The sequence below is a fragment of the Protopterus annectens genome, chromosome 12.part0 (assembly GCF_019279795.1).
Source record: "Protopterus annectens isolate FY-2018-M chromosome 12.part0, PAN1.0, whole genome shotgun sequence".
NCBI classification, from domain to species: Eukaryota; Metazoa; Chordata; order Ceratodontiformes; family Protopteridae; genus Protopterus; species Protopterus annectens.
This window is the reverse complement of record NC_056746.1, coordinates 1181577865-1181604898: the sequence shown is the minus strand read 5'-3', so window position 1 is coordinate 1181604898 and position 27034 is coordinate 1181577865. Positions and strand designations below refer to the sequence as shown.

Below are 27034 nucleotides of genomic sequence, written 5' to 3'. Positions count from 1 at the left end.
CCAAATATCCTGCTTCAGCACGGCATATGTCACCTAACAGACTATCCCCATCTCCTTTTTCACTTTCCTCATATCACAAAATTATTGAAGGTTGATCCACTTTACAAACTAACATACATATCATATATTGCACTCTGCTTGTAATATTGTACATTGCACTTGTTTACTGCAGTGTACATGTGCACTTTTTCTGTGCAACTAATCTGAACAATTCTATTTCTACCTTTTTTGTTTGCGAAATGTTTTATATTTCACTTGGGCTGAGCTTGAGAGTGGTCAATATTAGTCAATGCACTACCCCAGTAAACAAAACATGTAAGTAAACCTAAGCATATGTATGTATGTGTATAAATGTGTGTGTGTGTGTGTGTGTGTGTGTGTGTGTGTGTGTGTGTGTGTGTGTGTGTAGATATATATATATATATATATATATATATATATATATATATATATATATATATGTGTGTGTGTGTGTGTGTATGCATATATAAAATATTAAGTGAATTAGGTAAGAGCCTGTGGACAAATATACATCAGAATGCATTTTCACTAGACTAGCATTTGTTTTGTACAGTTTTGGAACTGTAATCTTATTCTTCATTTGCTTGCTTCACAGAACTGAGATCTCTAAATTGCTTATATCGTTCTTAAAGCATTTTTTCCATTTTCTATTTGCATTCAAAGTTTGTATATATTGTTTCATACCCATTAAGAGCTTCCTTGTCATTTTTGTTAATTGATGTGTTTAAATTTTGTTTCAGGCTGACGTTGTGATGAAGTTCCCAGAAGAAGATGCACCAGCTCCAGTGCAGTCCAAGAATTTATTTGTCCCAAAGCTAGAGATCAATGTAAGTCATGTTTGTGCTGAAGCGCTAAGCAGTGTGTTAGTGTTCACATTCTTTGCTGCCTCGTTATAGAAAGTTCACTGGTATAACTAACACTCTGCTAGAGAATTCTTACAAGTAAATGCCATAAAGTGGTTAAAACCAGGCAGTGCATATATTTTTTTCTAGTTTGTGTGTTGTATTAGTCATACAAAGTTGTACGTTGATATGTAGGCTTCCTTGTGTCTGCCTTCCATTGCCTTTTCTTGAATCTTTGTTTTTCTTGCCTACGTGTAATGCAGTACCTGAAGTGCAGTATAACTTGTTTTGGAAGTGGCTGCTGCTGAGCATTTTTCCTCATCAGTCTTCAGAGCAACTTACAGGTTTGTAAGGTTTGCATAGGAAGGTAGGATTTGAAGGAAGCAGATTTGATGTCTAGCTTGTTCTCCACATGGGATGGCCATACCATTGAATCAGTGGTCCCCCCAACACACACACACACACACACACACACACACACACACACACACACACACACACACACACACACACTATGGTGGCGTCTTACCAAGGTGAATATTTCTGTACCAGAGAAAAATATCTCATGGCTTCTTGCTAGTCTGGTAAGGCAGTTGTACAAAGAACATTCTTTTTTGAGTCCCCCTATATTTCTTCCAAGTGAGCCCCACTCGCTTGTCACAGTTCATGGCTGTGGCATTACCTGACTTTTTTTTTTTTTTTTTTTTTTTTTTTAAGACAAATCCCTATGGCTAACTATAAATCCTTCATGACATGTGATGTGATCAGTGTAAGGTCAGGAGGTGCACTCCTCCTCACCTATTTTCCCATTTCTTTTCTGAGTGTATTTGCAGGAATTCTACTGCTAAAATGTAATGTAACCCTATGCACCATTTATGTTCCCGTAATACTCTGCTGTAGCCCTGCCCCCACCCCATTCCCCACCTTTACATGATACTCAAGCCTTTTTGGACAACTTTTCTTTTTCCTACATGTAGCATTAACTTTATGTGCTGTCTTCTAAGACTTCAAGAAATTCCAGACGTTTTGATGTGTGGGTTCTTTAGTTTTGAAGTATAGACAAAGGCATTTTTTGCTCAGAACATTGAGTGCTTGGAAGCATGGTGGTGGTCAGAAAGCAGTAATGCAAGCTAAGTCTTTTCAGTGGTTAAGCAACTGAATTGAAGTCTGAAAGTGTAAGTCTAAGATTGGGAGATATCCTTTCATATTACTGTTACAGTATTCTTTACAATAAGGATCCCCTGCCAGCAGCAGCCTGACATATGCCAAGTATACCAAAGCCTTTTGGTTGTAAAGGGTATGCCATATGTCATACGTATGCTGCCTGTGTAGGGCATAAATGTGACACCCGGACGTACCATCCTCTGAACTTCTTTGCAGCCAGTCTGAACACACTTTCATCTGCTGGTTTCTACTGCTTTCAAGTAAGTGTCCTGTTGGAGTTTTTTGATTTTATTATCTTGTGTTTGCCTTGTTATCTGGTTGAATGGTTTCATGTTATCCAGAATGGGGAAATGCTAATGTGGTAGACAGATTCCCCATAAAGATAGTCACAAGCAGAGCTTGTTCTGTTTAGGCGCGTCCCACTACCATACGTCTTGTGAGATTTGTCAGTCCTTGTTCCTAAGATGTTGCGGAGTCTGCTTTCTTCCCTCGCTATTTACTTAGAGAATCGATGACTTAAATTGTTGGCTAAGGATATCATGGAAGTATCTTCCTGGCCCGAGGGTCAGCAGTCTGCGAAGAAAAAGGCCAAGAAAGTTTGGTCTGATTCTTCGGCTGTACCTCCTCCACGGGACATCTCTGTCTTGAGGCTGGTGAAAGCCCAGAGGATAGTCTGGTTTCTTTTTCAGATTCCTCTACTATGACCGCTTCTGAGGCCAGCATGGACCCAATGCCACACACATCCATGGAGGTTTTGCAGACATCTCTGATGTATGGGGAAACGCGGCTGATTATTACTGAAGGGCCTAGGGGGTATTCCTCAAATTTTAGTAAGGGAAGAGGTTCCGACTACCATTGAGTGCTGTCAGGGGTCTGAGCCTTCAAAATTCTTCAAGGCTGACGCCCCACTCAAAAAGAAGCAAAAAACGAAACATATTTTGCCTACTCGAAAAGATCCTCGGAGTGAATGACAAAACTTCACTCAAGGCCCGTTTAATGCCGTTATGGCTATCCAGCCTCCACAAGGTGTTTCTGATCCTGCTCTCCCCTGGTCTTCTGCCTCTCTTAAGAGACCCAGGGAGCAGGATTCTTCTAACTACTGCAGATTCTGCCGAAGAGTCCCTGACTTATTCCTCCCAGATTTATTTGCCCCTTGACTGCAGTTCTGAGGAACAAGAGTCTATTAGTCCTGACTCTCCTTTTGAGGAGATTTCGTTTGGTGATAGTGTTTCTAGAATTATGGAATTTTTCAAATGGGACTGTACTCAGGTGTCTGATGCTCAAAAGATGTATTATGCGTTTCTAGAAATGGAGTCTCCGAGACCCTCTGCTGTTCCTCCTGTTCTTGCATACCTGCTTGGGTGCCTTTTCCATTGCTTCTCATGCTCTGACTCCCAACAAAAAAACTGATAGGTTTTATAAAGTGCCTGAGGACTATAAGTATCATTGTAAGTGTCCCTCTGCTGACCTGTCTGTGATGTCAGTGGCTTCTGATAAGCCTTCCAATTTGTTGCTTTCCACTAAATTGCTGCCATCTGATAAGGACAGCAGAACCATGGAGAGGCTGCATAAGAAAGTGTATACTTCTGCTACCCTAGCCTGTAGAGCTGTTAATTGTCAGACACATATGACTAGATAGGTTTTGACTCTTCTGTCAAGCCTGTCAGGTTATTTCTGATCTCCCTGATTCTGAAGGAAAGGCCTCTGCTCTTGTTGTGCTTGGGACGTCCTCCCAAGTAGCTCGCCATGCCAGTAAATGAAGCTGATGCTTCATCTAGGACTGCTGCTTTTGGATCTGTTTTGAGGAGGTATTCCTGGCTCTGATTTCAGCCTTTGTCTGATGATGTCAAGGCTAAACTGATGGATGCTCCTCTGGAAAATAAGAATTTGTTTGGTGCTGCTGCAGAGGTGTTTTAGTCCCTTCAAGAAAAGGGCAAGGCCTTACAGGAGTTGAAGCATATGTTTGTTTCCCCTGTGCCCAAGTTACAGAGGAATTATCCTAATGAACCTGTCTTTGTTCACAGATAGTCTCTCTGTCCACCAAAGGTAAAAGTGTGGTAGAAGAGCTTCCCCTGCTAAGGCTACCCAAACTCCTTTTACTCAAAAGCCTCCTTTTCCTGACAGACCAGATAATGTCTGACTATCCTGGTCTTCTAGGTCAAATTACTCTTTCTCTGCGCTTTTCCCTGTCCTTTCCTATTTGGGTAAAGGTCACCCAAGACTCCCGAGCTCTCTTTGTAGTTCGCTAGTGTTATTACATGGTTTAGAATCCCCCCCCCTTTTTGGACATTCCTCAGCCTTCTCAGAAATAACTGCCATTTTTTCCAGAGGAGTTTCAAGGCCTGTTGGCTCAAGAAACAATTCAAGTTCCAACTCAGAGGGGGAAGGGGGGGGTTTACTCCAGAAAGTTTCTGGTCCCCAGGAAAGAAGGCATCTAGAGACCCATTCTGGATCTTTTTCAGCTGATCACCTTTTTGAACGTCCCTTCCTTTGGGATGCTGTCCCTTCAAACCTTGTTTTCTCTACTACTTCCTCAGGCTTTTCTGGTTCATGTGGATCTCAAAGATGTTTATCTATACATTCCTATTCATCCACTTTTCAGAACATTTTTAATGGTTTTTTGTTGCTTCCTGGCATTTTCAGTTCTCTGCTTTGCCCTTTGACACCTCTACTGCTCAAAGGGCCTTCTCCAAATGCCTTGCTCCTGTGATTGCTTTTTGCCATCTAAGGGGATACAAGTCTTTCCTACCTTGATGACATGGTTATTCAAGCCTCCTTTTGAGATCTTGCATCAGCATCTACACTTGCTATTTCCATCTTAAAAAGCCTGGGGTTTACTGTAAATTTCCAGAAGTCATTCTTGACTCCTCCCCAGGGTTATGTTTTTCTGGGTTGCAAATTCCAGACTCTTCCAATGCTGGTATCCCTACCTTCTATCAAGGCCTTAACTGTCATTGCTTTCTTTCAATCCCTTCTTCCCCTGGTGTCTGTCACAGCCAGAAAATTTATGGGGGCTCTGGATTACATGGCCTCCACATTCGTATGCTCCCTCTAGCCAAGCTTCCCATGAGAAAGCTTCAGTGGTTTGTAAAGTCAGTTTGGCTTCAACATTTATATCATTTAGATTTTCTGATCCCTCTACTTCTATGCCTCAAGCTAAAACATCAGTAGTGGATTCACCAGTTGTCCCTCAACCAAGGACTTCCTTTTCAACCTCCAGTCCCCTCTTAGGAACTTTTCACAGACTCCTCTTATATTGGATGGGGAGGGGGGGGCTTCCTTCGGCCCTCTGAAGTTACAGGGCCTTTGGTTGCTTTGACAAAAGAAAGACCACATCAATGTCAGACATGAGAGCTCTTCTGCTGACTCTTCAGGCTTTTCATTCTCTTTCTTCCAGGGCCCAACAAGATTCTTACAACACCATAGTGATGTGGTATGTCAAAGAGCAAGGGGAGACAAAAGTCTTTTTTTTTTCCTTTGCAGTTTAACCCTTCAGGTTTGGGAGCTATGCAGTTTAACCCTTCAGGTTTGGGAGCTGGCTGTCCAGTATCAGGTGACCCTTCAGTTAGATTACATTCCCTCAGATCAGAACATATTGGCAGATTCTCTGAGCAGGTCCATAACACTATTCCACTGTTGGATGCTTCACATGGATGTGTTTCTGGACATTGTCCACCATTGGGGTACTCCTCAAGTATATCTACTTGCCTCCCCTATGAACAGACAACTTTATTATATTTTGTGCCAGAGTCCCATGCCCTCTAGCCTGAAAGGTGAATGCCCTCTCTCTTTCTTGGAAGGGAATGTTTCTTTATGCCTTTCCTCCCCTTCCTGTCATTCTGAAAGCCTTGTTTAAGATAAAACAGGATGCTTCCAAAATCTTGATGGTGACTACCTTTTCACCCAGAGAGCATTGGTTCCCTCTTCTGCATCTTGTCAAGAGCAGTCATTAGGAGCTACTTCACAGAGTGGACCTACTCACCCAATGAAATTTACTTATCCAAATGGAAGAAGTTTTCTGTTTGGTGTCTTTCTCGTAACCTGGATCGACTTACTGTGGAAGTTCCTTTGGTTCTGTCTTATGTGTGTGTTTTGCTCAATGCTGGGTTGGCATATTCTTTTATTAAGGCCCACCTATCTGCTATTTCTGCTTGAGTGTCTTTGACTCTCCCTTTAGCCTCTAAATTCAAGGACAAACAGTTTCTTAAAGGCATTCTTCACATTAGGCACCAAAGAAGCCTGTCCCTCCTACCTGGGACCTTAATTTTGTTTTAGAAAAATTGACTTGGGCTCCTTTTGAGCCTTGTACTTCAGCTTCCTTGTGTTATTCTTCTTAGAAAACTGTTCTTCTTTTGGCTCTTATTTCTGTTTTATTGTATCCTGTGTAGTTAGGATAGTTGAAAATGAGACTTTGTAGTTAAACAATTGGGTATTGTGCATTTTGCATGATAAGTGACATACCATTACTGATCACCTGTACAAATTTTAAGTCTAAATTAAAATATTTGTTTACTTTTCTCTGTGCTACCTTGTTGTAGGCACATATGTGTTTTATCAAACCTGAGTGGGAGGTTGGCATAATGGTTAAGATATTTGCCTTAAAGGCACAAGGTGCAGGGTTTGATTGTCACATGTGTTAATTGGCTAGGCATAAAATGCCCCACAAGGGCAGTTAGCATAGTAATCTATGAGCCTATGAATGTATGAACCTGAACAAATTCCTATGATTTTGACGCCAGCCATTTTCAGGTTTCATTATCAGTTGTGACCATACATTTTTTCCACCTCGTGAGCTTTCCTTCAGCTACTCACTTCCATTTTTGTCTTCTGAGGTCTGAGGTCTACCTACATGTTCACTTAGACCTTTACTCCAGGTCAAACACTGAATTTCAGAATCACAGAGGTCAACCCTTCTCAACTCCTAACTTGATGTCAGGTCAGGAGCAGTTGACTTATAACAGTTCTTCTGACCTTGACTCATCTCATCTGATTTGATCTCAGGGTTGACACTGCTTGCAGCCTCAACCAGATAAGGTTCTCAACACAGACATCTGCTAGCTTTGTCTGTGGTTGATCATGTCAAACGTTTGGGTCAAGCTCTTGATTCAGCAGAGGTGCATTTACTCAGTCTGTTGACTTTGAGCCTGTTGAGTAAAATAATCATATTTGACCTCTCTGTAATTTTAACTGGATTCTCCTCAATTTTTCTGCTGGCATCTTTGAGGAAATACTACGGCTGGTTATCCACTTACAACTCTACCTATCCTTTCTGTACAAAACTGTTGAGTTTGGGTTATTATTTAAGTGATACATCTACATCAACTTTATTTTATTTTTATTTATTTATTTTACATTTGTTGACTGGGCTAGTCCAACTGGATACATGTCCATTTTCAGTAGAGGCCCGGGGAGAAAAGCTCCACATTTACAATATTATTTACAGTAAGAGAGAATTTACAAGTAAAATTGAGGAACATTACAGTTTTTTTACTTCACTTTGTAATTTTACTCACAAATTTAGCACATATCAGGTATAGTTAGTCATAGCAATGAAATCACAAGTAAACATTTTTCAGCTGTACAGATGCATACTCTTTTTAGGTAACAGAAAAGTATCTAGCAAATGCAGAAAAGATGAGTAATACCCATTAGTAGGTGAGGTAGTTAGGGTTAGCACAGGGGCATAACCATTTTGTTTTAAGGTATGTTTTCAGTTTGCTTTTAAATAGGGTGCTTGAAGTCAGGGAGGTTAGATCACTGGGAAGAGCGTTCCAGGTTTTGCCAATAGTGTTGGAGAACAGAGAGTCACCAGCTAAATTGTTAGTTTTACATGTTTGCACAAGTTGCTTATTAGATGAGCGTAAGGTCTTTACGTTGCTATAGGGAGTAATAAGATTTGTCAGTATTGGTGTGTTAGTAGGTTGATACAGGATCTTGTGGGCAACTGTTAGTTGGTTAAATGTTAAAAGTTTTGCAGCTCTAACCAACCTAGCTGTTTAAGATTGTGACAATGATGGGTTCTGTAGGAAGACCCAATTGCAAATCTGGCAATGTTATTGTAGGAGATGGCCAGCTTGCTCAAGTTGCTTTTACATAGTTTAGTATATATAGGGGAGGCATATAGTAGGGTAGAGATTAAGTGGGTACGGGCTATAGTGGACCTGGCTAGTGGGGTTAGAAATGGTTTGATCCTATAGAGGGATCCTAGTTTTTGTTGACTGTTTTTATAGTACTGTTTATATGGGAATCAAAGGTAAGGTTGTTATCTATTAGTACCCCCAAGTAGTTTTGTAGTGGGATCCGGAGAGATAATAGTACCATTACTTGATGTAACAGTAAAATTAAGTGGGGAGGATCTACGGGTGGGAGTAAATAGTAGAAGCTTTGTCTTTTTGGGTTTCAAGATAAGACATCGGTGTAGAAGCCATTTTTCAAGTGAATTAAACACATTTTGGGTTAGTGACTGAAGATCTGATGGAGAAGTGGCTGAGCATATTAATGTTGAATCATCTGCATATTAGATACAGGTAGCTTGAGGTATTGCAGCATGTAGGTCATTTATAAATATAGAAAATAAGAGTGGTCTTAATATGGAGCCTTGAGGGACACCGAGGGTAATCGGGAGTTTAGAAGATACGTTATTCTCCCATAATACAGCCTGTTGCCTGCTGTTTAGGTAGGATTGGAACCATTGTAAAGCCACTGTATCTAGTGACAGGTTTTTGAGTATGTTAATGAGTAGTTGTTGGTTTACCATGACGAATGCTTTTGACAAATCAGTAAAGAGGGCGGAGGATAGAAGCTCATTACTCCGATATTTATTAATGTGATCAGAGAAGGATAAGAGAGCAGAGGTGGTGCTATGAAATGGTCTAAAACCATGTTGGCTGTTAGCTAATAAGTTGTTTTCTAATGAGAAGTTTAACAGCTGTTTGAATGCATTTCTCCATGATTTTTGCCAGTGGAGATAATATGGCTATAGGTCTATAGTTTGATCATTTGTTGGAGTTACCGCCTTTATGCAGGGGGATGATATATGAAATTTTCCAGATTGATGGAACGTTACCTTCAGTAATGGTTCTATTAATCAGGATGGATATGGGGTAGGCTATGGCTTTTGCAGCTTTTTGTAGGTATTCTGCAGGCAATAGATCTGCTGAGAAGGTGGTAGGTTTAAGTTTTTGAATAAGGGAACAGATAAGGGATGTGGGAACAGGTTGAAAGTGAAATGATTGAGGTGTGTTAGAGTTTGAGGGGTGACCTTTAGTCTTTTGCATATTTTATTTATGTAAGTGTATGCAGTATATACGTGACTGTGTATTGTGCGTATATGTGTATCTATGTGTAAATATATTTGTGTGTAAGTTTGTGTGTGTGTATATGTATATATATATATATATATATATATATATATATATATATATAAATATATATATATATAAATATATAACATGTATGATGTATAAAAAACGTGTGTGCGTGTATGTATACATTTATATATATATATATATATATATATATATATATATATATATATATATATATATATATATATATATAGGTATATGTGTGTGCGCTTATGTAGTTAGGATAGTTGAAAATGAGACTTTGTAGTTAAAAAATTATATAGCATTTGTAATGTGTGTGTGTGTGTGTGTGTGTGTGTGTGTGTGTGTGTGTGTGTGTGTGTGTGTGTGTATATGTATATGTATATATATATATATATATATATATATATATCTCCATGAATTGTACTATGAAACCTTAAACGTCAAGAAGTGAAGGAATCAAAATTGTGAGCACAAATGAATACAGTCTACTGCTGCTCTGGGACAGACTCCCCATCCACATAAAACAAAAGTCATCCCTGTCCATTTTCAAGCACAACTTCCATTTATGGATGGAAAACAGAAAATTTACCCCGGGACTGTCCTATGTGCTACTAAAGTAGAGAGGCAGCTCCTAAACGCTTTATCCCAGCTTGGATCCCCTCAAATTATCTTTGATGTAATCCCAGTTATTCTTTTTAGGGGTATTACATAATTGTCAACCATTAGATGGGTAAGACCAATCTATAACTAAATGGGATAGGTTATTTTGAGCACAGAAAGGGAAACTGGCTAGACTTAAAATGACCTGTAAGGCCAGCTAGCCTAGTACTTACCTGTGAACCTATAAATGTCCTGAACACTGAAAGGGCAAAACTTCAAACTGCAGGTGTTTGTGCAGTAGTGGCAAGCCACTTCACAGTCGCACAAATATGAATAAGAGGAAGTCTTCCACAGCAAATCACTTTTATTATGCACTAAGAAATGACACTTGCAGTGATTTCCTATGAAAAACAGCAGTTATCTTTCTGTTCCTTGGCATTTTGTGCCTTGGGTTAATAAATCTATATAGTGTGTGTATGTGTGTGCGTGCACATGTACACATGTATACACACGCACACACATATGTACATGGCATACATATATGTATTTTTCATTTATACATATGTTTGTGTTGTGTGAGTGCGATTCACTACAATGAATCGTCTATTGGTCAGTGGCATGAATGGGTCTGAAATGTGGTTGAATGTTCCATAAATCACAGTTGTAAGATTTCAGATAAATTTAATATCGAATCTGTGTGGGTAACGTGAGTGCAGTTGAGTTTAGGTTAGAGTAATGTTACGTGAGGGGTTAGGTGTAGGTTAGCATAGTGTAGTGTGAGCTGTCTTAATTAGTGTTAAGTGTTATGGAAAGGGTTTTTCAAAGGTAATTTGCAGGGTTAGGGCTAATTAGCATTGATAAGGTGGTGGTGCAAGTGGTAGTTCCCATCAACACATCCTGGAATACTATTTTGCTGTCTTTTATAAAGATGGTCCTTCATACTCCTGCATCGTGTTCATTGTGGATCTGATCCCTGAGTGAAGCCCTCCTTCATATTTGCAGTTGCTGGTAACATGATTCCTAGAGAAGCTTCTCTTAAGTGGCTTAGCTTAAGGCTGTGTCTTGAAGACAGTGAATATGAACTCCTAATCTCTGATATGGAAATTGCATATCTGTCATAATGATAGATCTGGATTGGCATTTCTTCATTACCATACATTCCCTTAGTACCACTGTCTGATCTTTGAAGTGCCAGGGCATTCTTCTACTTACATAGGTATAGGCTTGGTTACATTGTATCCTTGCATTCCTTTTTCTTAATCCACATTAGTACAAGTGTATAAAGATTGAGAGAAGTGTCTATAGTTGCACAACATTTTGAGTAAAGGAAGGGTAGGTAGCCTTCTAAAGTTTTAGATATACTGCCTGCTTTACGCTTGGTGATGCTAGAGAGAACTGTTAATCCATATTTGCTGTTACAGTAAGCACGGTTGGTCTCTACTTGTATGTCTACATTATCCATTTGATGTTGTCATCATACTGTAGTACAGATCAGTGAGCTGTTTAGCATTGTCACCGCTTAGTTTGTGAATGTACCTAAGCTTGCCTGCATCAGTTAAAGGTCAAAAAATCCAAATTTACTGCCTTGTTTTTTTGGGAGCATGGTTTTGGGGTTAGCATTTACTGCCATGCTCCTTAATTCCCTGTTGTTGGAAGCCCAGGTATTAGGCTAAGAATAGCCAGTAATAGCTACATTAGTGTTTCACATATGTAACGCCATCATTTTGGTCCAGTAAAAAAAATAATTGCAGAAAATAGCTATGACAGGCTTCTTGAAACCATACCTGCCCTCATTATGCTTCATAAGATTGTGGAAATTGTGATTCTGATCCTAACAGGTGGCCCTTCCATTCTTTTTCTCCACTACTTTGGGATAGATTGTCTGTGGAATGCTGGACTTAAATACAGTATCACCGATTAAAAACAAGAGGAGTAGTCATGTAACAAATTCAACAAACATACACCTCTACCTCCAGTGGACTTCTCAAAGACACAGTCCAGAAGTACAGTTTAATCTTTGATTAAAACGAATAGCAGTTAAGCACTTTTGTCCTATCACAGGACTTTTTCAAAACTGCCTTGAAGAACAACATGCAAAATGAAGTACCCCGTTCCATCCAATCACTTTTAACCATGTCAGTAATTGACCGATCTTAAAACAGGAAATACAATTTCATGCAACTTCCCTAAAACTACTTTAAAAAACATACAAAATGAAATGCCCTGTTCCACTCATTTTAGTGCATTCCGTTAACTGACCAGTCCTAACACAACAAAAAGTAAGTGTTCTAAAGCTTATAATACATCAGGTATGTAAATAAACCTATTTAAATACATTGTCTATATTTTAACATTGGGACAATGGAGCAGTAGTCATTAATGCCAAGAAAGGTATGAGCATCAAGCTTCAACTGCCATATCAGTTCTTGCTTGTTTAGATACTCTTTCCACTGTCCCTATTGTTCTGAAAGGTTAACATTTTCTTAAAAAAAAAAAAAAAAAAAAAAGCACTGTTAGGGTTACCTTTCCATGAATTAAGAGAGTGCCCGTAAATTTGTTTTTTCAGCTAGCTTTTTGTTTTACCTATGTAAACTGCATCATAGTAGATGCATTGACTTCGGTAAATCACCTCTTTGGTATAACAGTCAAAATTTCCAGGACACATTCAATTTCTGAGATAGTTCTTAGCAAAAGTACTTTTAACATCTCTTGTCACTAGTTCTAGGAAAAAGTTTGCTTGATGTTATTGGCTCTCCTAAAGATGATAGTTGGCACAAAGCCCAACTTCACAAAAAACTCTTGTGAAAAGTTTCTTTTCCAGTTTTTGTATAAAAAGTTTCTAATATGCTCAGCTTCATTTGTGAATGTACATATAAAAGTTCTCCCAATATTGTTAGTGAGATTTAATCACCTTATAAAGAAAAATAATTATCTAAGGGAATCTGCTGGTAATTAGAACTGCTCCTCAAACAAACATACCTCTTTGCATTCTTGTAATAGTCTGGTGGGGTTAACCCTTTACCAGAAACAGTTGTCCTGACTTTTAAAATTTTCAAAAGTAGAATTGTCTGAGAATTCTGGACAATCTAATCATTTGTCCTTTTACTATGGATTTCTTTTGATGTTGTGGATGTTGACTGAACCATTGTAAGTATCCATTTGAAAATGTCAGTTTTCTATAAAATGTGGATTGAAAAGTTCCTGTGCCCTTATCTTTATAAAGGGTAACATGTAAAAAGTGAATGGTCTCTTTTGAATGTTCTTAGGAAAAGTGTAAAAAGTGTGTGAAAAATTCTTCCAAGGTACCATAGTCGCATGTCCATAATATAGAAATGTCATCCTGGTACCTAACCTATGACTTAATGTTAGAAATTTATTTACTGGTAAACACACACAACTGCTCCCATTTGGTGAGCACTAGATTGGGGTACAGTTGAGCTATAGCTGCACCCATTGTTAAACCTAATTTCTGCCGATAATATTCCCTATTGAAATACATGAAATTATTCTTAAGGATAATGTCAAACATTTCAGTAATTGTCAACTCATTGTTATCTTACCAAAAACATTTTGTGACAGCCTGCACCCCCATTACTCAGACCAGAGAGACCAGTCAACCAGACCAGAAAAACAGGAGGGGTATCATTCGAAAAAGATGACTTTACATTATTGGTCAAACAAGAACAACAGGAGGAGGACTCATTATTACTAACTGACATTACCGTTCGTCTATAACCAATCATTGTACCATTGTTTCTATTGAGAACTTTTCGATTTCCAATTACAGTAGTTTATAAATTGAAGAAGTTCATTTAAAAATGTTTAAAAGAGTTTTACTTTTGTTCCATCAGTGCATTCTAACATAGCATTACTTTTGATTGATTTAAGGTTATTTGTTAGAAAGCTTAACTTGTTTCTTATATTTGATGATACTAAAACGCAGCAAACCAACAAATGTAAAAGAGCAAGTAGTTTAAACCCTCCAATTCCAGCTGTGCTACAGGCATTTGAGAATAACGTTGAGTTCTGATTTTAGAGAGCTTTGTAATAGCCGCTCTCTTAAAAAATTTCACAACTTGTCTAGACATGAGAGGCTAGAACTACACAAGTTGTGTCGTAACAAATCTTTGAGGTTCATGAAGAAAGGTGGAGGCCTGGTTGTCAAACAGTATTGACCATTTGAATAAAATGTTTGACTTGAGTGATTTTTTTTTAACTTATGAGAGAACAACTTTGAATTTTATACATATAGCATACACTAACATATGGTACCTTTTAGAAGATAGTGTTAGTTCAGAAAATGATACGCCAAGAGTTGTTTTAGTTTTTGAATGTGCCTTTTCCAAAAGTTTCTTCCATCTTTGGAATTCCCAAAATCCATAGTGACCTACAGGATCTCCCCTTTAGCTAGATAGTGGCAGCAAGAGGGTCTGTCACTGAATCTTTGGCAGTCTTTCATGATAGTAGATTAAAGGGATTGTTAGATATGTTTCCCCATCTTTTAAAAGACTATTGGCATTTTTTGCAGAACATTAGGGAGACAGATTTTATTGAAGACAGTATTTTGGTTACCTTGGACATCAAAGGTCTTTACCCTGTTATCCTACATCCTCAAGGAATGAATTGGTTTATGAAGGAAACAGATAGCTGGTGCCAGAGCCATGGCCTGTAGTTAAACGCCAAAAAATGTATAGTCATACCCTTCGGGAAAAACAAGGTAACCCCAAGCTACCATATAGGTGGCAATCCACTAAGCACAGAAGAGGTTATCAGGGACCTGGGGACCCAGGTTGACAGTGGCCTTTCTTTTGACACTCACGTTGCTAAAGTGGTTAGAAAGACCTTCTACATTGCCCACCTGATCATGAAGGGATTCACATCCAGATCTAGTGAGGTCATTGTTCCCCTGTACTCTTCACTTATCAGACCAATGATGCCCCATTCGGGATGTATCTCACCCGACATCTGCAGCAATTGGAGAGACCCCAAAAGTTCCTCAGCAAAAGGATAAAGGGTCTCCAAAATCTGTCATATGCTGCCAGATTGAAGAAACTCCAGCTCTATTCAGTTGCATACCGTCTGCTCAGAGGTGACATGTGCCTGACATACAAGGCCATGTCCAACCCGGAATTAATGGACATGCTCCACCTCAAAAAATCCAAATCCACCAAAACCACTAGAGCAAGCAACTTAAACCTTAGCACGGACATAAATCGGACGTGCTGGAGGGATAGATTTATCACTCAGAGACTCCCTATGCTGTGGAATAAAATCCCGGTCCATGTGAGGCAGAGCACCTCGCTGGCTCTGTTCAAGAGAAATCTTGACCTGTGGATGGGAGACCGTAGGTTTACCCCAGGAGTCATCTCTGTGTCACTGCTGAACAGAGGCACAACAAACTAATGGGCACAGTATTTTTTCATATAAGGGGTGGCGTAAGCCACAAAAATTTGGGCTAGGCTTATAAATGCCTTAGGGCAGATAGCCTAGTATAAACCTATGAACCTATGAACCTAAGGCTGCCACAAAATGGTTTTGGTTAGATAACAATGCATTGACAGTTATTGAAATGTTTACTGACATTATCCTTAAGAATAATTTCATGTATTTCGATGGGGAATATTATCGGCAGAAATTAGGTGTAGCAATGGGTGCAGCTATAGCTCCACTGTACGCCAATCTAGTGCTCACCAAATGGAAGCAGTTGTCTGTGTTCAACAGTAAATATATTTCCAACATTAAGTTGTATGTTAGGTTCCAGGATGGTATTTTTATATTGTGGACATGTGACTGTGGTACAGTGGAAGAATTTTTCAGAGAGTTAAATAACTCTACGCACTTTTGAATGGTCATAAGAAAACTGTAAAAAGAGACCATTGCTTCTTAGATGTTACTCTTTGTAAAGATAAAATCACAGGTACTTTTCAATCCATGATTTATCTGCTCTTTGCATTGGTTAGTCAACATCCACTACATCAAAATAAATCCATAGTAAAAGGACAGATGATTAGATTGTCCAGAATTATCTTGGACAGTTCTACTTTTGAAGAGACAGTTCTAAATTTAGAACAAATATTTTTGGTAAGGGGTTTACCCACCAGAGTATTACAAGAATGCAAAGAATATGTTTGTTCGAGGAGAAGTTATAATTATCAGCTGATTATTTCTCTCTGAATAAAGTGAATAATATCACTAACAATATTGGGAGAGCTTTTATATGTACATTGACAAATGAAGCTGAGTATATTGGAAACATTTTACACAAAAAACTGGAAAAACTTTTTGCAGGAGCTTTTAGTGAAGTTGAGCTTTGTACTATCATATTTAGGAGAGCCAATAACATCAAGCAAAGTTTGGAAATTTTTCCTAGAACTAATGACAAGACTAAATGTAAAATGAACAAATGCGGCAGTTGTAAACAATGCTGATATATTTTAGATGTTAAAAGTACTTTTGTTAAGAACTGTCACAGAAAGTTTAATTTGTCGTGGGAATTTTGACTGTTGTACAAAGTAGTGGTTTACCTAAGTCAATGCATCTCTTGTGATGCATTTTGCATAGGTAAAACTGAACACCAGCTGAAAAAAACAAATTTACAAACACTGTCTTGATTTAAGGAAAGGTGACCCTAACAGTGCTCTTTTTAAACACTTAAGAATGTGCAACGATTTTAAGAATATTTTTAGAAAAGGTTGACATTTCAGAACAATTGGGGCGGTGGAAAGAGTACCTAAACAAGCAAGAACTGATTTGGCAGTTGAACTGGCATTAATGCTTATTGCTCCATTATCCCAATTTTAAAACATGGACATCAATTTATTTAAATTGGTTTGTTTACACACCTGATCTATTACATTTTAGCTTTAGAGCACTGTTGTTTGTTGAGTTATGATTGGTCAATTAACAGAATGCTGTACATTCTTTAAAATAGTTTTAAGGAAGTTGTATGACATTGTATTTCCTGTTTTAAGATTGGTCAGTTATTGAAATGGTTAAAAATGATTGGATGGAATGGGGTGTTTAATTCTGTATGTTGTTTTTCAAAGCAGTTTTGAAAAAGTCCTGTGATAGGACGAAAGCGCTCAACTGCTATTCGTTTTAATAAAAGATTAAACTGTACTTCTGGGTTGTGTCTTTGTAGAGTGCCACTGGAGGTAGAGGTGATGGACATGAGGTGACAGAGTAGGAAATATCTGTTTGTAGTATATCTGTATGTCTAGAGCACTTGCATTTGGGAGTGACAGTGGCAGCTTGTTTCATGATACCAAAAGGTTTTAGGTGTGCAGACAAACCTGAATTGTGAGAGGTTGTGCAGATGTGTGAAGATTGTGTTTCTGTGGTGTTAATGTATTTTTAAAAGTGGATCTTTAAAGGTCAGGGTTTTTTTTTTTTGTTTTGTTTTAAACACCGTTATTGAATTATCACTTGTGACATAGGCACATTTACATAAAAGTAATCAAACTAAATTAGCAAGTTAAAATTAACAAACATTATGCTTCACATATATTGCTATATATCATATAACCTAAGCAATATTACATACATTTTTCAATTCCTGCCCCCCTTTTTTTAAACAAGGAAACATCTTTATTAAACCATCACTTACGACATAAGCAATCATACATTCATATAAATGAAAACAAACCACACCAACAATCCTCATTTCCAGCATTTTACATCACAAACCATGCTGACACACACCCAGTTGCAAACACTATACATCACTCATAATCTACCCATTTGTTTTCAGTCAAACATTACATAGCTCATTTATGTCCTGCTTTCTTTTAAACCTCATTCCTCCCCTGTATGTATTGTTTACACATTTCCCATTTTTCCCTTTGTAGTTTGCTTCTACCCTTTTGTGAAGATCTCAGTTCCAGTTGTTTTTTTCTCTGTTACTATATTCACTACTTCTAATATAGTTGGTTTAGGTTTTGATTTCCATAATTGCTTTTTTTTGGCAGCCATCATAATTAAAGGCAGCAAGGCCTTACTATTTCTAGGCAATTCTGATTCTGTGTCATAGCTCAGAAAAATCATCTCCCTCGTCACACCAATCTGCCCACCCAGCATCTCCAACAGTGCATCCCACAAGGAATCCTTAAAGTCCACCGACTCCCTGCACTCCCAGAAAATATGTTCCCAATTACCTCTTTCTTCCCCATCACACCTCCAACATTTGCTGTCTGCCTGACAAAAAATTATCTGGAGTCTACTTGGCATATAAAAGTATCTATGTAAATATTTCCAAGCAAAAATCCTAAAGATCAGGTTGTTTTGTCAGACTTCTGTATTACACAAGATGATGTGGTATATTTCTGCTACCCTGTAAGCTATACATTCTCTTCTGTTAAAAAAAAGATTTGATTTTTCCCTGGGTAGTTAGGTAAAAGGATGTCCCAGCCTTATGTTGATTGAATTGAGTGATGCTCCTGTTATAATAGTAAACTTCCATAATATATGTTTTATGTTTTGTCTGTTCTATAGCATCTCTTCAGAGAGCCAGAGAAGAGACCGCCTACTGTAGTATCCAACACATTCACTGCTCTGGTAGTTGCACCCCTGTTGCTGTTGCTTATTCTGGTGAGTATAGTTTGTCATAGAACAAGGAGGAAAAGTCCTACTATTCTGTTGTATAACATATTCACTGTCCAAGTTATTGCATTCCTGTTGTTTTCTTTATTTTAGCAAGTATAGTTCATAATAACTCCACAACAGAGATTAATTTCAGAGTTATATGTAGCATACCAGCTGACTGGCAGACACTGTTCTTGCTGACAAAAATAATTGTAGAAAATATGAACACAGATCTGTGTAATTTGTTTCACATTACCAGACTTAGAACTGCAATTGATCTTTATTCCTTTTATTTACAAACCATAAATGCTCTGTCTTTGAACTCTGTAAGCAAAGACTGTGGTGGAGATAATTATCCAGAATAAAGAAAGCGTCTTGAAAATTAGGACCAAAGTTAAGTTTTTGATCATAAGTTTCTAGACCTTAAATTATTGTTGGTGGCGGTATTTATTTATTTAGTTAGTTTTTTTTTTTTTCACTTTGTAGCATTGTCTACAGTGACATGTGGATGTCTGTCTGTTAACTGTTTCTGCCATGGAATGTGACATTAAGGGGTCCCTTGAGTTTTAATTTCTTCTAGGAAAATAAAACCTCAATGGAGTTTAATTGCCGCTAATTTTGAGTAGGGGTGGGGCACAAAGTATGCCTTGACACCTCTTATGCATCACACACATACTTCACTGTTTCCAAACACAAAGTACTTTGCATCAACTGCTTCCTTATATTGCTGCATTTAGCTGTGGTATTAACCCCCCCCAAGCCTTTACTGCAAGCTAAACAGCTGTAACAAAAATCAGTCCTCCCTACCGCCCCTTCTAAGGAAGGAGAGTTTGCATGAGCTGCTTAGTCCCATCCCCTTCCCTGAGTGTGTAATTTACTACCCCAAATCCACTTTTTGTATGGTACTGCTGTAGGAATGTAGACTATGGCAGCTGGTAAGGGCTGCTTAGCATAACTTGGATATTTGCCCATCCTGCTCATCCAAAGAATACATTGCAGGATAGCTAACAGCCTTTTGCTGCCTATTTATTTTGTGTTGTGTTGTGCTGTCCAGGATGGTGGGCTAGTCTACTGATCTTTTCAGCTACGACCCAAGCTCTGGAAAGGCCAAATATTGAGCTTTTGGTGCAGAGGTCTCAAGAAGTTATGCCTGTTTCAGCAATGGACATACTTGGACATATACTTACAAGTTCCTGATACAACTGTACTTTTCTAAGGCCTGGAAGCACGCAGTCATACTTCCCTTTACACAAGAGGGAGGCACATTCTTGTTTTGTTTTCCTAATTTTTGACATGTATTTTTGTTACTAAGTAACTGCTAGGAAGGGCCATAAACAACTGAGAGCAGCAAAGCTACTACCTTTTACCCAGCTAACATTGTGGCTTCAGACCCAGGCTGGCTCTCTCTGTAGCTGTAACACTGTTAATTGTTATCTCCTTGTTAAAAGAGTAGATACAAACATCTGCTGTAAATGCGCCAAATGGTTTTCTAGCTGCCATGTTAACAGGAGTATTGTGTGAAGTGGTGTATTGCAGTTTTCACACCTAAATATGTATCTTGAGGAGTACTGGCATTAGGACCACTGCTGTATTTTTTTTTTTTTAGCTGTTAATGATCTGCTATTTTCCTACCTTGAAGCAACTAAGCTTAACTCTGTTCCTCTGACCATCCAGTTTAAAATCTAGATTAATGTTGTTTATTGCTAAAACCAATGATGTTATGTTGTCCCTATTTCTCCTTCATTCTTGCTGGTTGGGTTCGGAGCTGAGCTTCCACTGGCTCGAGGCTAGACCCTATATCAACATGCCTAGCAAGAGTTACCTAGATCTCGTTTGCCGCTTGAAGCTTCGGGATTGCTGGTGACTGGCTCAGGCTAAGTTGTACTGTTTTTTCTGCTTATTTTTTGTAAAATATTGTTTTTTATTAGCATAGTTATCTCTGTAGGTCAGTAGAAACTGGTGTTTTGGTGTTTGTCTATCCCTGTATCTGTCGCCTTCTTAGTTGCCGTTTATTGTTGAGGACATCATTTTCTTCTCTTCTCAGACCTACTATTCCCCTTCTGTCTAACTAGTGAATCCATTTAAGTTAGAGGATTCATCCTTTACTTTCAGCCCGTTTAAGTTAGAGGGCTTTGCCTTATCCCCCTTCTTTATTGTTGGTCTAGGAGCTAGCCGTTTGAGTTAGAGGCATCTCCTCGGCTGGAGGAGTTGTCATTTGACTTAGAGACTCTCCTCCTTCTGCTACTTTCCCTTTCCTAACAAAAAAAAAAAAAAAAAGTCTTCACTGTCTGTGTTTTGGCTGAGTGTTTCTTCCCTTTTTGTTACTATTAGCTGCAGGTCTTGTTATTGTACCTTGTTATATTTTTGTTGGTAAAAATGTCTAAGGAACATCAAAAGAATCCAGGCCTTCTGGATTCAAGAAGTGCAATTCCTGCACCCAAAAAATGTCTCTGACCGATGGACATACTAGCTGTGTATACTGTTTGGGAGTTGTTCACCTGCAGGACTCTTGTTCCATTTGTCATGGATTCAGCTATAGAGTCCTGCAGGAGCATAAGAGTAAGCTGATTTTGAGGGAGTTATTGAAAGAGCCTTTTGAGGCATCGATGGAAGAGAATCGGGCAGGAAAAGCGGACAAACCCTCCAAGTTTGCATCTTCGTCGGCTCTGACCTCAGAACCGTTGAAGGGAAAAGACAAACCTTCTAGTTCATCAGATCCAAAATCTGTCGGGTCTGACAAGGCTTTATCTCCTTCGGTTCCATCAGTGTCCTCGGAACCATGTAGGAGCCATAAAAGAACCATGTTTCCCTCCTTGGAACCGGTGTGTTCCATACCACATTCCCCACTTCTCCAGTCAGTAGTGGGCAGTCACCAATCGATCATCCAGGACCCTTTCAGATGATGATGTGGAGAAGGGTGGTGAAGAGGCTACTCAGGACACTGGCCTTGGCTAAAAGTTTATCTAGCCCAGCCCATATGGAAGTGGAGCCAATTTGTCCAACCTGCTTTGTTGTCGATTCCTCCTTCGACTCACCTGAGTTCGGAGCCGGAGCTCATGGAGGTCATTGTGGTGGAACCGTAGGATCTGAAAACCCAGGGTCTCTGGGGTCCGACATCAGCTCCGATCCCATCAATACCACCTTCTCTCAGGGAATCTGGGGGCCAACACTCCCTCATCAGCTCCGGGGGGAGAGCAAGATTGGACCCTTGTCGGATCCTACTCTCCCACTCAGAGCATTGGCGCAGGTGAGTTTGGTGCCTACATAGGCCATGGAGCCATCACCCTCAGTTCGGGGGAGATCTCCTGGCTCTTTGGAGCCAGAGTGACTATCTGGCTGGGATCATGGTGCCTTCGAGGTGATGAAAAGTGTTATGTCTTCTCAAACCGCTCCACCCTCGGCTCCAGTTGCTTCTTCCCCTTCCGGGCCAGTGTCCACCTCCAAACCACCCCTTCTCAGCCTTTCCCCCATTCCCTCTAATACCCAAGGTTCTTCAGAAAGCAAAATCGTTGGGTTGCAAACTAATCCTCATTGCCCCTTACTGGCCTCGTCAAATATGGTTCCCCTTCTTATGGCCCCATCTCCAGGAGGAGCCTTGGATCCTGGACCCAGTTTCAGATGATCTGGTGGTGCATCAGTCGGGTACGCTCCATCCTTCCATACAGACCCTCAAGCTGACAGCTTGGTTTCTCCACTTCCCATCTTAGCCAGGCTTCCTGACATCTCCCCAGCAGTACAACATATTTTAATTTCCTCTCACAAATCCTCAACGAGAAAACTTTATACTAGCAAATGGAAGCGGTTCTCTTGTTGAGCAGCCAAAAATAGTATTGATCCTTTTACTGCACCTATTTCAAAAATCCTTGAATTTCTCGCTGAAACCTTTAACCAAAGAGTAGCGGCAGCAACTGTCCCGGAATTTCCAGTTTTCATGTGGGAGAAATGGGTTCCAATGTTATGCCCCACAGGTTATGCAAAGCTTTCCTAAAAGGTACTATCCTCTTGAGACCCCCAATAAGAGAACCACCTCCTCCTTGGGATCTAAACTTAGTCTTAGCTGCCTTGATTCTCCCTCCTTTCGAACCGGCTACTACTTGTTCTCTGAAATTCTTGACTTGGAAAACCGTTTTTTTAACTGCCATTAACTAAGCTAGGAGAGTATCAGAATTACAAGCTCTATCCATTCATCCCCCTTACTTAATATTTCACAAAGACAGGGTTTCTGTCAGAACCAATCCATCCTCCCTACCAAAAGTTTGCTCAAAGTTCAATCTGAATCAATCAGTAGAGCTACCTGTATTCTTCCCTACTCATGGCAACAAGGCAGAATATAAACTCCACCAACTGGACCACCACAGGACAAAATAATTCAGAACATCCGACCAATTGTTTGTATCCTTTTCAGAAAACAGAAAGGGAACTTCAGTCTCAAACAAAACTTTATCAAAACGGCTTTCAGAGGCCATCATGTATGTCTATAATTCACAGAGAAAGCAGCTGCCAGGAAAAATTCGAGGACACTCTACTAGGGCTTTGTCTACCTCTACTGCCTTTAGACTCCATTTGTGCGGCGACTATTTGGGTTAATCCCCATACCTTTATTACTCATTACAAGGTAGATGTGACATCCAGGAACAGGGCATCCTTTGGTTCCACGGTCCTGAAGAGTCTATTCCATTGAGCCACCCAAGATGAAGGTGCTGGGATGCTGTCCCAACCAGCAAGAATGAAGGCGAGATAGTGACAACATAACATGAAGAAGTTATGTACTCACCATGATGTTCCATGTTTGTTGTCCTTGATCTCGCTTTCCTTCTTGCATCCCACCTTCCTTCTCCCTTCCTGGAATATATATATATATATATATATATATATGGTTCTACCTGACTTCGTCGACAGCTGAGAAGACCGAGCTCCAGAAGATCGGCGAGCTAAGAAGACCGACGCCGCGGGTTGCAGAACATCGACAATGCAGAAGACCGACACGACGGATGACAACACCAACGCCGAGGATGCCGACATGGGGAAAGGCTGTGTGAGTATGCGGGTAGTAACGACACGTTAGGGTGCGAGCAGGTAAGTGTGGTTAAGTGAGTTAGGGTTAGGGGTGGGTTAAGTGAGTTAGGGTTAGGGGGCGCGGTTAAGTGAGTTAGGGTTAGGGAGCGATAGGGCGGGTTAAGTGAGTTAGGGTTAGGGAGGCGGGGTAAGTGTGAGTGATGTGCGGACCTTAGGGTTAGGGTAAGGTTTAGTGTGGGCTTGTAAGGATTTTGGTGTGCTTGTGTTGTGTGTGTGGTTTGTGGAATGGGGATGTGTTTTGTTTTGTATGGGGTTTCGTGTTTGTGTACCGTCGATTATTTCGTTGTCGGTTATGTGTGGTTTCGTGTTTATGGACTGTCGAATATGTGGTGTCGGTGATGTGGTTGTCGGTGTTGTGTGGTTTCGATTATGTCAGGTAGAACCATATATATATATATATATATATATATATAAAAGAATGAAGTTTGTTCTGGACATTTAGTGAGCTGTTGTCAAGTGCTTGTAAGCAGTTTCTGCATCAACCAGGATATTAAGGGGGATACTAGTTGATGTGTGGCAAGCATATCTTTAACTGATTGAAGGATAGATTGAATCCCAAAGCTGGAGGAATCCTTGGCCTTTGGAAGGACAAATGTGAACTTGATTATATTTGTTTAATCAGGCTTCCATTGCACAGGTTTGTGGAGTGCTTGTGCCATATGTGATCAGGCGCTTGTGTATGTTTGTTGATTAAGGTTATATAATCTATTTATTTATTTAACATTTGTTTAGCGGGAAAGTCTGACTTGGAACAAAGCCAATTAATGCTCCAGATGCATGTTTTTGCAACATGGGAGGAAACCGGAGCACCTGGAGGAAACCCACATGAACGCAGGGAGGACATGTAGAATCCACACAGAAGGCAGTCCAGCTGAGAATTGAATCTGAGAACCTCTTATTGTGAGCCAATATTGCAGTCGCTGCACCACTTTGTCATTCAGTGATAATGTGATTGATTTTCACTTTTAGTAGACATAAGCGATTTAGTCCAAGGTGGCGTAAAATGTGAAGTTGAGTTAAGAAACCCTGTCAGTAAGATGCTAAAGGTAATCTAGCCAGGGGCAAAGTTTTGTTGCTCATCTGCACATTCGAGGGTTCTTTTTTGTTGTGTTTTTACATCTTGTGGCAGAGGACATTTACCTGGTCATTCTGAGCTGGGAAGCACTTCAGAAGAGTTCATAGTGTAGTCAGATGTTTATTGGCTTGAGGGCACAGGAGTTCAATTTCACTTTTTTTCTCTTTGCTATAAATTAGGCACATTTGTGTGAAGTGCACCTATGGTTGGCAATACCCTGTACAGATGCAAGCAGCTAGATAGTAAATTTTACCTATAGAAGTAGTATTAAGACTCTTAGCTGGTAACAGAGACACATTGCACAGAGCTTAGCTTAAAGCAGCTAGTTTGCGTGCCAGACAGCACTAATACCATATGTAGCACTGTCAAACAATCTTTCCCTTAACAATAGAAACCACCCAGGAGACCTCTGTAAAAGCCCAGCCCTTAAACCGTAATGGCCCACCCTAATACAGGTCCGAAGAACATGGATATGCAATTTCCAAATGTCTCTGTGGCCAGCTTGGTGCATATGGGCATCCTGAAACAATGAAGCAGTTGTCTCATGTTCTCAGACAGCCATTTAATCCTAAAAGAAGCTAACACAGTATGAGAGAGATGTACATGCACAACTTTCTTGGAGGCAAAAATCTCGAATACAAATAAGAATGTCTGGAACATGCACACTACATCCAACACACATACCGCTCACGACACACACACACACACACACACACACACACACACACATCTTATGCTGAGGTAAGAAACCCTCCCAAACCTAAAAGACCTCCTAAGCATATAAATGACAATGCCTGTTCTTAGCATTCTGTAAAGTACTTATCAAAGAGAGCACCAAACACCACACCTACATCCACACCCAGTGGGCCCCCATAATCTAAGTCCGTAAGGCGAGCAAACACTTACCCAGGACTCTTGTCATAGTGGGATTCCATTGTATGATACACAGATGCCCTACTCAACAAGCTGAACAAAGAGAAGACAACAGTTAGTTGCTTATCTGAAACCAGTGTGTGCAGTATTACTCACACACTCAAGTCACTGCACCACATGTACCAATTTAATTCTGGCATAGTCCATGTGGGTGTAAATGACTTGAGATGTACCTCACTGGACTAGATGAAAAGAGACATTATAGATCTGTCTGAATATATTTCACAAATGGGTATGTGCCTTGCACTGAGCAGCATTCAACCTTCACCAAGGATGATGCCCCAGTATGAACAAAAATTATTTGATTTTAACAATTGGCTCAGTATTGGCTCAGTTTCTGGTGTGCCTCCAGGGGAACTGAATAACTGTCAGCATGGGAGGACATGGTTAACAGACCAAGTTGCTTTGCAAAGGTTGGTCTGTGTGGATATTGGCTAAATCTTTATCCACCTCTTTATTGCCTTTTGTAGGCAATGCCAAAATGACAAACCTACCAACGTAGCAAAAAATAAACTCAAAGCAACTTTAAGGTATTATTGTTCAGTGCTAGGAGCCTCAACAAGAAACTCCACACCCTGCAAGCTGTCTTCACTTAGGGGAATATAGGCATCTGTGCTGTTTCCAAGACTTGGTTTAAAGCTGCATAAAGTACTATGGCAGTGCAAGGCTACAGTGCTTGCCACACGAGTCCCCGTCTGTGCTGCTGTTTGAGGAGGTGTGTCGCTGTACATCAGAAACAAATATACCTTGGTTAAGATAACCTTGAAATGTTGCTATTGAAACACCAAGATTCTTAATGTGTTAGTTGTATAAGATTACCTTGATTCAGTGTATTCATATCATTGTGTAGCAGTATTTGAAGTTAAATGTCTTCCTTTCTGTTCATATGTAGTAAACATGTTAAATTAATACAAATTTTCTTAAAAAAAAAAAAAACATATTTCCAGGTGGGTTAAATCACCGTAGATAAAAGTCCCATGCTGTATCCTAGCTAGGTTACCATCTATATCCCAAGAATGCCATAACTCATACATAGACGTACTGGAGGTGCTCACAACCCAGTGAAATACCCTATTCTTGGAGAACTTTAACTACCCCTCTATAGACTCATACTGACAGGTGCAGCAATTCATGGACTTTATTGACATAAATAACCTGGACCATGTAGTATGTGCTCTAACCAGAGGCCTAAGCATGCTGGATCTAGTACTCGCCAACATGGGAGAGTACTGCAGTCCGTCCACCCCCAGGTACGTCCTCACTGGTGAGGTCGGATTTCAAAGCTGTCTCCTTCAAAATAAAAATAAACTAAAAAAACTCAAGTAAACCTGTAACAGTCAGCAACTATTCTAAAGCACACTGTATCCCATTAAGAGACAGGTTGTCATAATTCATTGCCCCCCCCCCCCCCC

General features: G+C 39.7%; 1 protein-coding gene across 2 annotated transcripts in view; it reads left to right on the top strand.

Annotated features, from left to right (window-relative positions):
• The window catches only part of RPN2 (ribophorin II), a gene marked incomplete in the record, with an annotated part of 690715 nt that overhangs the window by 386499 nt on the left and 277182 nt on the right, over positions 1-27034 (top strand). For both annotated transcript variants that reach the window (XM_044090218.1, XM_044090217.1), the window contains 2 exon segments: positions 762-848; positions 18449-18544. In XM_044090218.1, the coding sequence (XP_043946153.1) occupies positions 762-848; positions 18449-18544 (183 nt within the window).